This window comes from Anticarsia gemmatalis, chromosome Z (assembly GCF_050436995.1).
Source record: "Anticarsia gemmatalis isolate Benzon Research Colony breed Stoneville strain chromosome Z, ilAntGemm2 primary, whole genome shotgun sequence".
NCBI lineage: Eukaryota > Metazoa > Arthropoda > Insecta > Lepidoptera > Erebidae > Anticarsia > Anticarsia gemmatalis.
The window spans coordinates 13,854,777-13,867,775 of NC_134776.1; the positions used below are offsets into that span (position 1 = coordinate 13,854,777).

General features: G+C 37.7%; 1 protein-coding gene across 5 annotated transcripts in view; it reads left to right on the forward strand.

Annotated features, from left to right (window-relative positions):
• Window positions 1-12,181, forward strand: part of bma (SCY1-like protein bma) — a 152,340-nt gene extending 140,159 nt beyond the window's left edge. Inside the window, exons 11-18 of one of the 5 annotated variants that reach the window (XM_076134972.1) lie at window positions 1,177-1,351; window positions 2,752-3,013; window positions 3,352-3,488; window positions 3,569-3,821; window positions 3,891-4,150; window positions 4,337-4,408; window positions 5,948-6,088; window positions 8,029-12,181. In XM_076134972.1, the coding sequence (XP_075991087.1) occupies window positions 1,177-1,351; window positions 2,752-3,013; window positions 3,352-3,488; window positions 3,569-3,821; window positions 3,891-4,150; window positions 4,337-4,408; window positions 5,948-6,088; window positions 8,029-8,055 (1,327 nt within the window). In that variant the 3' untranslated portion in view covers window positions 8,056-12,181. Of the gene's footprint in view, window positions 1-1,176; window positions 1,352-2,751; window positions 3,014-3,351; window positions 3,489-3,568; window positions 3,822-3,890; window positions 4,151-4,336; window positions 4,409-5,947; window positions 6,727-8,028 lie in introns of those variants that run through there. The other 4 variants (XM_076134973.1, XM_076134969.1, XM_076134970.1 and 1 more) reach the window with 4 other exon arrangements.
• Window positions 12,182-12,999: the final 818 nt, after the last annotated feature.

Genomic DNA, 12,999 nt, shown 5'->3' on the forward strand with positions numbered 1-12,999 from the left:
TCGTAGTCAACATGCGTTGGAGCATTTTCTCCAAAACATTTGACAACGAGAAAAATGGCCTTTCAAATTTACTGATGGCCAACGACGTATCTTGCGCTCCTGTTCTGGATACCTGCAAAAAAAACGTGTGTTTTCCAAATTTAAATTGATAATGCACTTAAGATTAGCTGGCTGGCCACAATATGATTAATGGCTAAAAATGAAATGTCAAAATTTTAATTGGAGGGGATTTTATAGGTACAAAACAAATTGGCTTTAATTGACGTAGGAAAATTATTCGTATCAAAGGTTCCACGACATCGCTATAAGTGTAGACGTGAACCTTAATTAATTGGCAGGGGCGAAATTCCAAATTACCTTATCAAAATCTTACTGACCATTGGCTTTCGAACAGAAGAACATTTCTAGCCATTAAATTGTGTCTAAACCTAAATTTTAAGTCTATTACCAAACCCAATACCGGCCCAATTATTAACTTTGTTGATTGTTATATTTCATTAATTTATTATCAAAATTTCATTAAAAAATACCGAACACTGGTACAATCGGCTTTTGACCGTATCTAGTGTATTTGAAACATGAGCCCTGAACACATACGTCGTTTTGATTACATCCGACACGAGAAAACAGTGTCTGGACATTTTGAAGTTCACAATATGTTTACTTGTTTATCTTAAAGATACTTGTAAACATTTGTGCATTCTATGTTTAACCATTTAATAATGTGTGTTCTACTAACAAGGCTCTTTTAGATTTTAACTTCGCAAACTTGATGTTTGGGTAAGCCGATGTTTTTTTAACTATAAATGTATGTTAATTATATGTCATATTGCAAGAAACCTGGACAATGGACATGATGACCAGCCAGACACGAGTATGACTGTGATTGCAATATGTAGTAATATTTAAGTCTAAGGCCAGGTATATTTATTCTGAATGGGTGCGGTGACATGAATTCCTCAAACGCCTGTAAAGAACGAATGACAAAGTCATTCTCGAATGCTAGATGTGTGATGATATAGTTAGGGCTCTCTCATGTTCGCTCGTTAGATAAAAGATAAGCCGCAACGTTTCAAACCTTCCAAGCCCCCCCCCCTGCCCTCCACATTTAGAACGCCAATTAATTTAAGCAAAACGTGTTCCGATCGAGGACAGATCTATAAAATTTAGTAAAAGGGAGGCGTTTGCTGCTTGCAGGACTCTGATGAACTCCCCCAAGAGCGTGCAGGCCTCTGTGACTATATTAGAGAACCTGCACATCATCCTTAAAAAATGTCAGAAGTCAGAGGTGAACAACGAAATAATGCCCATTCTGTACAGCGCTCTGGATAACAATTCCAATCAAATCCAGGTAGGGTATTCTTGTCTTGTAAAACTGCGCTACAACTATGTATCAAAATTGGTTAGGTATTCTTCATTAGAAGAAATTAAATCGTGAAATTATAAGGGTGGAGGTAAACTCATCGAGTTAAAAACTCATTCTAAAAGAAAATTACGAACATATGTAAAATCTGATGAAAAGGTAAACACCTCTACAGGAAATACAATACTGTGAATATGCGTAGGCCACTCAGAAAGTTTTGCGAAACTTAGGATATTTGTTCTACCGTGTATTTTTTTATTCCTTATTTTAAACATCAATTTACTACTATTTTTGTAAAGTTTCACGCTTATAATCCCTAGGGTCCTTATTCATAGCCTGTTTGAAGGCCGCTTAATTATCTTCAGGCGATGGATTTTTTTCTTGAGACGATTTTTTATTGGAGTAACAACAATTCACTTAGTACCCAGTGTGAGAAGTCCCGTATTTGATCGATCGCTGCTGACAAAAAATTAACAATTTAACTATAGGCTGACTCTTCATATCCGGATTGTGTCACTATATTCTATTCAATCACCTATCTCAGTATTAGTAGTATCTCATATATCAGCATAAGTAGTAAATATGCCTTATTCAAAATAAGATATCATAAAACATCACAATTCCCCACGAGTCTGCTGCCGTAAATCAGAAAAATTTTGCGGTTGCAAGAAATTTTCTTCTTATGCAAAATGACGAGTGGGAATCGCCAAAAAGGCTTCCTGGATGAATGAACATAATATTTTCAATTTGCTTATACCTAATTTACCTGTTTGATCATTTTGATTTTTTTTTTAAGTAGCGCTCTCCGCAAAACCCCAATAAAGACGTCCATATTTTGTTCACTGGTTTACGTATGCCAATTTCGTATTATTTACAACAAAAAAACAAACTTACACACTTGTCTTAGAAAGTCCTTAATCTGCAATCCTAGTTTAAAGTCTGTGAGAATATTCTTCTCATTTAAGCCACATTTTAAATTGTGTAATTTTATCGACTCTATATACAAATTCTCGCGGCTGTTTAATTTTTTAATGAGACACGGTCATTTTGTTTTACTAATAATAAAATCCTTTACTAACTACCCGATCACAACTTATCGATTTACACTCGGAAATAATGTATTTTTTAATAAACTATAACCTAACAGTGTGTCATACAAAAAAGCACTCTTATTTTCATAACTTTCTGAGTGCCCTGGTATTTGCAAAACAACTCTTCGAATATTTATATCTATTTATCTTTCTCATCAACTTGTACTTAACAAGTCTTCGAAAAAACGTATATTTACGTTTTAAAACAAATTGGCACCCTACTCAGTTGTAGCGTAGTACTCCTGAAATATTTTTTAAATTTATTTGTATATTATAGCAATTGCTAAACTTTGACAGTTTGAATTACAGACAGCCTCTTTGATCGCTATGCAAAATGTTTCCGATTATATAGACGACAGATCTCTACATAACGTAGTCCTGGGTAAAGTGAGGCTTTTGCTGGAGAAGAACCAGAGTGATGTGAAGGTCATAAGCCTTATACTCGGCTTTTATGAAAAGATATTGGTTCGCCTGGAGAGGAACCATATCCTGGAACAGGTTATCCCAACTTTGCTTGCCATGCGTCTCAGTGACCCCGACATCATTAATCGTGTCGTTAGTAAGTATTGCCAATTTTATTTCAATAATAGTAAGTACAATTTTAATTATAATAAAACATAAGTATAGCACTACGAACCAACTTTGGAGTTATTTTATTCTCTAACGTTGGTTCTGGGTAAGGTTATAGGCATACAACTGACTGACTTCGTGAATCTAGTCTTCTCTTCAATGGTTTTACTATGTCGATATTAATATTTGATGTTTCGCTAGCGCTGTGCGGTGATTGCGATTGTTGCAACGACATAGCGAGGACTAAAGCGAATAAAAGGTTTGCACGGCATTCTGGCGTCGATTTCTCTAATTATTTATTGAGGTTATTACACGTACCCATTACAGAACTTTACAAGTCCATGCTCATGGAACGAAAATTTGGATTGACCACCAACGTAATGGCAACAAAGATGATACCATCGCTGGCTCCGCAGACAGTGAATCCAGCCCTGAACGTCGATCAGTTCACTAACCTGATGGAGGTATTGACTTGTGGCGTTTGATACTTTATTAGTAACAAGATATTTTACCACATTGTAATGTTTACGGTAATATGTACCAGATCCTCTACGACATGCTGGACAACATTGACAAGAACCAGCGCTACAAGCTGAAGTTGGACAGCCTGGGCCTGCCGAGCCCCGAGCGTCACCGCCCACTGCGTCACCAGATGAGCACTGATAACATGAATGTTCCCCCATTCAATATCCCCAACCTGCGCGTAGAACAGCGCAAAACTTCTAGCGCCGAGGATATGGCTCGTAAGAACTCTATCAGTGGACCTCCTCCCACTGGTAGTGTTGGTGGTTTCAAGAGTAAGTATTCACCGGGTTCTTCAAGTCTTCCACTCAGCAAGAAGGGAAAAATCAAGGCTGTTTGTTCAGGCACAGGAATTGGACAGTGGTTCTTCGGCTCCAGCAATTCAACCAACAATGACAACAACTTCCTACGCGTTGCTAACGCGTTCCCCAATCGGCGTCTATCAGACAACACTCTGATGACACCGAAGATCCGCATTGCTCCATCTTGCGCCTCCTCCCCGGGCGGCACCCCGGGAGGTAACTCGGGCCTCCCGACTCGTCGTCACTCGAGCATTGGCCCACAAGAGCGCCGCGGATCTGCTGTAAACCTCTCGCCACCAACTGTAAGTCACACCAAGTCAGTCTTCATAATGCTTGCACGCTTACTTTGACACAAATAATGTAATAGAACCTGTATACATTAATAAAGAAATTAGAAAGCTTAGAACAGGACTAGCCGTAGTGCAAAAGCAGGTGGAGGACAGGCGTTGTTACGGTAATGACGGTAGTGATAGTGGTTATTTTGGCAGGGCTACCAGTACAGGGGACGTTCTGCAGGATCAGGCTCGAGCCTGTCTGTGCCGTCGGCGTCGCAGTGCGTCGTAAGTGATGTGCACATCGTACCACGTACGCCTGTGGCTGCGTGAACCCCCGATCCCTCTATTGAATGTCGAGTTTGAACAGCTTAAATCATTGATGTGGTCCGTTCTCTTCTGCGGTTGTGTCTTCTACCCACACCGACTGGGAGAGATAGTATTTGATCGTTCACGTATCACCATTACATCTGCACGAACCTGGTTGGCGTTGACAACATCATCTCCGACTGTCTATCTGTTCATTAGTCCTTTCATCGCATCGCATCAATGCTATACTTCTCCTCCTGCGGACGTCCGAACAAACTTCAAGAAAAAATGAAGTGGTGCATGTCTGTTAAAGGTATTGTTCTGTATCAAGTCGCGACGCATGAACGCCTCATCGCGGCCACAGTGTCGTATGCTCTGCTGGGAGGGTAGCTCCTCTTGCCTATGGTGAATGTTACTTGACTGTCCATGTGTTCGTTGTACATTTTGGTGTACCTACGGACACGTCGATCCACTCCCCTACCCTTTTCCAAATTTACCCGGGTGAACCATTTCAGGTTATTTATAAAATATAAAAATATGTAATGACGTATTCCAATTGGCTATTAGAGTTCTCGTTTTACTTTAAACAATATAGAGCTCACATTCGGCAGGTCACGTAGGTGTAAATGTTGAATGTTTTGTGTGAGAAAAAGCTACGCAGATCAGGTAATCATTTGTTCATTCACATCAAGGCTCTGTGCCGTACGTATGTAACGTATACGCTGTCTCATTTACTGTTGCTATTTGTTCTTCTACGCAGCTTGCACGGAGCATGATCGTGAGTATGGTTCCTCTCTACTGTTCGTCGTTGCCGACCGCGCAGCATCGATCATTTCAAACTTGTAACTTAACTTTATATACATAGAAATTCACACTAAGATGTTGCTCTTACTTTATATGTCACAAAATTCTTTGACAAATCTTTATTGCCGACTAAAATCACTACCATTGGCATACACTCGAAACAAACTTATGAATCACTGCAACATCTCCGTGCCAATATGGTATTTTGTATGTAGAGTAGACGAATAAGTATTACTGACTCACAAGAAATTTCACAAGCCCAACACGCTTTAAAACGCTGAAACTAGAAATACTTACTAAATATATGTAAGGCATGCACTAGATAAGTTAATAACTGTAATATTAGACAAATCTAATTATAAGAATTTTATAATATTTTTGACACGTGAATAATTATATTCAATGAATTTAACTAACACTTTCAGGTTTTTTCTTACATTTCAATGCTTCTTTTTGTAATTTCAGTGATTTTTTTAGCCAGCATAAACAAAATGAACAATTTCTCACCATTCAATTATTAGCTCTTTTTATTAAGTACTATCTATAAATATTTTTTAATGAGACTACTTAACTGTATTATAAAGTCACTATCATTTGATTTTAATATTCATAATGCTGTTTTTAATACTAATCCCTGGATTCTAATACTTTTCATAAATGTCGTAACGTGTTGTTGACTAATAGGCAAGGACATAACATAATCTTGATGTGTAGGGCGGCTCGATGCCTAACACATCGTCGAGCGTTCCGTTCCTGCTGACATCATCGATGCAATCGATTCGCTCGCGCCGCCCGTCGGCGTGCATGAGCGGCTCGCAGGGCTCGGGCCTGCTGCAGCAGCTGAGCAGCGGAATGGTAAGGCACCTGCCGGTTGGCTCTAGCTCAAATCAGGCGCAACTGACAACCCACTGGAGCGCCCTGCAGGGCGCCACCGCCGCCGGCTACAACGCTCTGCAGCACACCGCCATGGCTGTCAGGAAATGTCCCTCGCTCAATATTACCCTCACGCGTTAAACACCTCGGGCGCGTTCTCTCCGCACGCCGGACCCGTCACTCGTAACCCCCGAAGATCTCACCCTAGCAGTAGCGCACCCCGTAGCCGCGCCACCTCTCCGTCTTCGGGAAGCCGGCGTCCGGCCGGAGCTCACTCCACCGGCGACTTGTATACCGTGTCGCACTCTCTATGATCTCCGACATGGGCGATCCCCGTCCGGTCCCTCGATGTTTAGTAGTTTTATGATCATTATATCGATGTTGTTTTAAGTATCACCATATTAAATTTATTTGCAACTACTTTCTTAGAAATGTAAACCTGTTTGTTTTTCTATGCTATCTGTCAAGATTGATTTTTATGTGGAGTGTGGAGACCAAAGAAATTGAAAGTGGAACATGTTGGCTTTTCAAATTCTTCGGTCAAAACTAATATCACTTAGGTAATGAAGATATTCATTATATTAAAAAATCACTTTAAACGAATGTCAACAAAGATACGATGTGGAAAAATCTGTGTAAGCTTTAATGAGTATAATGTGGACATATCACTTTTTCGTCAAAGAAAAGATATAAAGATGTCCAGTTGTAATAAAATTTAAGAGTTAAAAATTGAATATAAAATAACAGTAAAATGTTACCAAACTGATAGTATACAGCAAAATGTTGTATAATGGTGCTGTGATATGGTATTGTTATATTTATTAGAAACTACTTTAAAGTAGAAATAACTCTTTCTGTTGAACGTTAAAATATGAATCTCTTATAATGGCATTTGACGAATCGTTGGCTATTAAAAGTAAGACGGTTATGTGCCAAATATATTTTATTAATAAAATTATATAATTGTGAGCCACAAACTCGATGCCAGTGGTCTCTTCTTAACTCTTGTAACTGTAACTGGTGGACTGAGGTAGCGCCGTGTACCGTGGACTCACGGAGACCAACTGACCTGTGCGTCACTACAATGTAACCGAACTAACTGATACATCATTGTTCTCACGGTGGCATATACGTAGCGACATCCTTACATTTACGTATTATTTTTAAGTTTCACTGTCTCGGAGGAGCGATTTTATTTGTTTAAATCGTAATATAGTTTCAATAACATCACTTGTACTTTGTGCAATTAAGGTTTTGTAAATTTTATTTTAAGTTTAACAAAAGACCTACAAGAATTTTCCGATCAAATTTAACATTTGTGGTGTTCTGATATGTCACCCAGGAGACGGCATCTTTTGGCAACTAGGTAGGCATTACATAAATAACATTAGTTTAGAACTTAACTCGGCTCGGCCAAAATTGTCAACTTAAAATTATGTTTAACAAAACGAACACCCGTTTTGGCATGTTGCAAATGCGTGAGACATCGTAATATATGACCGATCAGCTGATTTATTCTTCGTTGTTGTGCAGTCAGTGTAATATGCGCAGGTACAGCCTGAACTGAGTCTTCTTTCGTGACGGTAGCAGTTGGCCATGTATTTACTTTTCGACCTATTTAGAGCTCACTTGACCCTCTCCTAGCTTAATTAGTTTGTTTAGTTTGCTTTTCCAGCTTTGCGGCACGTGTACTTGTGTAGCATTTTTTTGAAATGTATGTCCGCAGTCGACGAACAGCTAATTACAACTAGTTGACACTGCAGCTGCTAACTCCGTAGCGTAGTCGTAGCACTAGTTGTAGCGTAGCGGGCGGGCGGGGACCGCGTAGCCGGTTGCGGTGGCGTCGCGTAGTCCCGACCGCAACCTTCGACCTGGCACGCGCTTTGTTTTTAATCAGTTTTTTTTATTATGGTTGCTTCCAGTACCAGCTGTTTTCCGGACGTACATAAAGAGAATTTGATTAACATTAGAGCCGCGTAGCGTAAACCGAGAGCGGGTTGGCGCAAGCGGCGCGCCGCGCGTTTACCCGCGCTCCCGCCATCGTCTTCGCCGCGCGCCGCTCGCCGCACGCCGCCCGCGCCCGTCCGCGCCTCGTCGCTGCTCGTGCTGATCTGAACTGATCCATGAGCTTCTAATTTTTCTTGAAATAATCATTCGTTCGCATTTAATTTCATACCTCAGCCGCAAAACGACATCTATTATTAGATTTACTCTCACATCAGTGTTATGCATCGGCCTAACACCCCGAACATTTAGTTAACATTTTAGTCACTTACCTATTTCTAACTTGACTTTAACCGATATAGTTTCGATGCATGCTGACTGTCAATAATTAAGATTATTCTTGCAATAGATGGAAAATAATTTTCACTAAACTGTACTGCAATAACAAAACGTGTAGCAAGGATTTGATGCAACTGTGACACCCGAGTGGAGCACGTCAGACGGTAAACGTTTGACTAGACGTCACTAAGGTAGTCATAGGTGCAATTTGTTTGTTGTATTCTAAGACCCGTTCACACAAATGATGCACGACCCACGTCACGGATGTAATACCAACGCTACACTGTGTCTAATACTTCGCACAAAATATGTTTGCACTTATCTACAAAAACATTACCGCTTGTCTGTGCACCCAACACCAATCTATTAAATCAGACACTTCTAGATTCGGTTATATTAACGAATAAACTTTATGATAAAGGGTTTTTAAGCAGGCACTTAACAAATCAATAAATTTAAATTAATAACAGAAATCATGATAAAATTTAACATTTAATATTATTCTTATCAAATAAACATTAATTTGGCACCGATGGCCGAGGCTAGGTTTTTCACTGAGCTCGAATTGAGAGAGCATTAGGACGAATGAGAGGTATTATGATCTATAAGTAAAGTTTAGATTATATCACTTTCTGAAATGTGATAAGAATTTAACGTGCGATGGTGGATCCATTCAGTAAGAAGGGTGCCAAATTATATAGAGGATTAATATAAATTAGAAAAATTAACAAATATTTGCAAAACCATAGAAAAATTAACACTGTGAAGATCCGTGTATTTCACAAACGATTGTGTTTCCGGGATTATAAAGTTCATATTTTTACGCTCAGTGATACGAGCTTACATGCGTGTGTGTGTGGCCGTATTCACGAGACGAATGTCAAGTGGCACAAGATGGCATCCCGCCGGTATCACTTGACAGATATCACCAAGGTGATATAACACGAACTTATAGGGACCGGAAACATGACCGCAGTGAAACCGTTCTCACATCATTAGGCCGTCCTCTGAACACAAACATTTTGGCGTATTTAATTGCCTCGAAATAACATAAAAGTGCAACTATATAAATTCAACGTTTTCAATATTAATAGTCAACTACGGCGATAAAGCTGTATGTAGCCAGTCATTGCCTGCAAATTTCCATAACGAAAATAGAAAAAATCAACAGAACCTGCAAAAATACAAAATAAAATAACAATTGAGCAATTTAACAAATATTTCGAGAACATAAATGATAAACAGAATTAACTACATACTGACAACTTAATAAATTCAATACTTATCAAAAAATGTGTATTGTATTTCAATTTGGCTAGACATTGGCACAGATGTATATTAATTTGTATAAAAAACAAACTAGAAGCACAGCGAACCATGTAATGCCCAACTTAAGTCATGTGAATTATTGTACGAAGGCATTATAATAAGGTAACATAAGGATGTCCAGAAAGTGAGAAGTAGATGTAAGCTATAGCTTGATATAAGTTTTATCATATACCTACATATAATATATTATTATTAATATTATATAATACTAGTTTTAATATTTTGATGTTGTGAACATTCTATTCTCAAAAGACTTTTGCCTTCATTTTATTAATATTGTATCTAACAATATAGTATAATATATATTTATACATATAAATATGTAATATTTATAATGGAGATAGGAAACAAAAAGATGTAATGGAATTACCTCGAAAGATTGCGATTACGTGTAGGATAACATATTATTATTATGAATTTATTATGCAGTTTAGTTTAATTTATTCACTCGGGTTTGTGAAAGTGGAATGTAATGTTCAGAGTTGTATTGTCGGCACAATGTATAAGTCAAATATATAGTATTGTTTGGGTGAACGACCCAGAGATGCGTAGCATCAACAGGTTAGGAAAATAGTTGGCAACGAGCCACGTTTCCACGTGAAACACCCACCCACAGTCCGTGTGAAACTCTTCAAGTATTGCACGCGAACGAAAAGGACATCTTAATGAGTAAAACTGTTTAATCATTCGCATGAATGCGTAAGTTATTTAACTTTGATGAATTCGTTATTAAATAAACGAACGAATCTAACTATCCAAAAAATACCCAAAGGGCATTTTGGGATAAAGTAAAATTGTAACATGTCTGCAAGTTTACCGGAACGAAAGCTAACCACAGATCCAACCACATCCAGACGTCACATAGGTACAATAGATATAATTTGCTTAACTTATCGATGTCAGATTACAATAGCTGTAGTAGATCGTATTTTACTCGTATTTATCAGTAGGAGCTCCTAGGCTCAATAGCATCTCCATAGACACATACAGTACAGTGAGCGTAGTGAGGCGCGCGCCGGCACACTCGCGTGTACCAGCAGTGACTGGCAGCCGCGCGCGCGGGACTGCGAGCAGACAGACCATCATTGATGAATTCTTCTAAGGGTTGTGGTGTTTGCTCAGTGTTAGAGTATGTGATAAATTGTATGTGTGCCCTGATTAAATAGCAACATTCACTTTTGAATTATTCGATGTGATTCTACAAGTAGATAAAATCTTATATACCTATAACGATATATATTACTATAATATATATATTAATTAGCGTTTTTATCAAATATTGTGCTACCTTGTGATCTCAAACTTCTTTATACCTTGACTGCTCTCTTTCTAAGGCAAAGATAATATTCGACAATACTTTTGTAAGATCTTTCGTATTCTCGCTCGATGCGAGTTATTATTCACTAAATTTAAGGTGAATTGAGATACATTTACTCGTGGTTGAGCTTATCTGATTAAATTGTATGAATAAATAGTTCCGGGCCGAAGGATCTAAATGACATATTGTATTCCTGTTATAACGCGGAACGTGTTGCCTTAACCTCGTTTATTTTCCGGTTTCCCTCGCGTCGCAGGAGATAGACTGATACTATTTCTGACACGTTTACTTGACTTTTATAACTGAACCTTTCTAAACATATCATTTTCACTGTACTGCACCCTGCAGACTCAATCTCGACACTCTACGTTGTTCTTGTTTCTATAATTCCTACCACTTTAATGTGACTATATTATAGTTAGTGTTGGACAAAGTTCCATTCATATATATCACATAATATATAAAATAATATGATTAATCAGCATTATAATATGAATGTTTATCGTGAATTGAAATAATCTAACAGTTATTACCATATACTCGTAAATTTTACTAATATATTAAATGATTACAATGTCAGTAGATGAAATAACCCACCCCTACGATCCCCAAGTAATTGAAATTTTAAAATATTACAATATTATATTCAAATTATAGTTTAAATGTTTAAAAGTAAATAAATGTTAACTGTTACAATCAATTTAGCCGCACCTAGGATATTTTGAACGAGGTACCTACGTCCTCTATTTATATTAGGTAGATACATATTATTGTATGTTATACGTTTAGTTCTAATAGTTGTTTCATTGAAAAGTATAAAATGTATTGTACTAAGCTTAATATTATTTAATGCTCGTATAATTTAACTATGATTATAAAATGGGTGATTCTTTAGTGTTGTCAAATTAATTATTCCAAATTGGGCGGACGATTTGGATTAAAAACATCTTAAGAAATCTACATAACTATTCGAAAGCATTCTGACAAATATGCACACTAAAGAATCATTCATTAATTAGAGATGTTTTAAACTTAAGTATGAAATATTGTGTTGCTCTTTAGTGATATACAAGCATTATGTTCTAACAGTAATTATGTATACGTGGCTCATGTAGAAAATTAAATGAATAAATATATAAACCGTACTCTTGTTCTTTCATTCTGTAGTTAGCTGCCCTTTTCCCCTAAGTATATCAGTAATGGTCTGATTAATGAGCAAGCGTTATAGTCATTAAAAATAACATCAGAGGTTGTCAGGTCAATAAACTTCTTTACGCTGCGAAATAAGATTTTTTAGGAATAAATCTTTTTTTTATTGTTTTCAATTTACGCAGTGCTCGGTGGATGCCTCCAAAAGAGAAATGAAAAACAAAAGTTTGTGATTTTCCAATTTCCGTCTTGAACAGTGTTGAGAATAGTCCTTGGTAATTGTTTTAATGAATCTGACAGGATCAATTTTCTAAGTGGCGGAGCACAGAGTAAATAATTAATAGAAAGCTGTGTTATGCTGGCGGTAAGTGAGTGGAGTATAAATAAACCGTTAACCGTCGGACAAACGGTACCGTCGAGGCGGGATTGTGAGAAATCATCCAAGTTTTAAGCCAGTCTACACTTGAGCAATATTTTGATTAAATGTTAAGCAAATCAAATTTGGATAAATGGTACAACTCATAAAATTTGGGGCTTTGTTATAATTTCTTAGAGGAACTTAATTTCTTGAAAGATATTTAGGAGTGCTGCATTGATGTGATAATTGCTGAAATACCAATAGCCTAATAAAAAAACACCAACTCACTGAGTCTAGTGGATAACCATTTTACCTATGACTTAGTGGAATAGACTAATGTTGATCTTGATGCCTGGGAGAAGTCCAAGAGACTTGGAACACTACGGCAGAGGCCCAGCAGCGCTTCACTCAAGTTGACCAAGTAAAAGCATATCTTGAGAGCATAAGGGCATATAT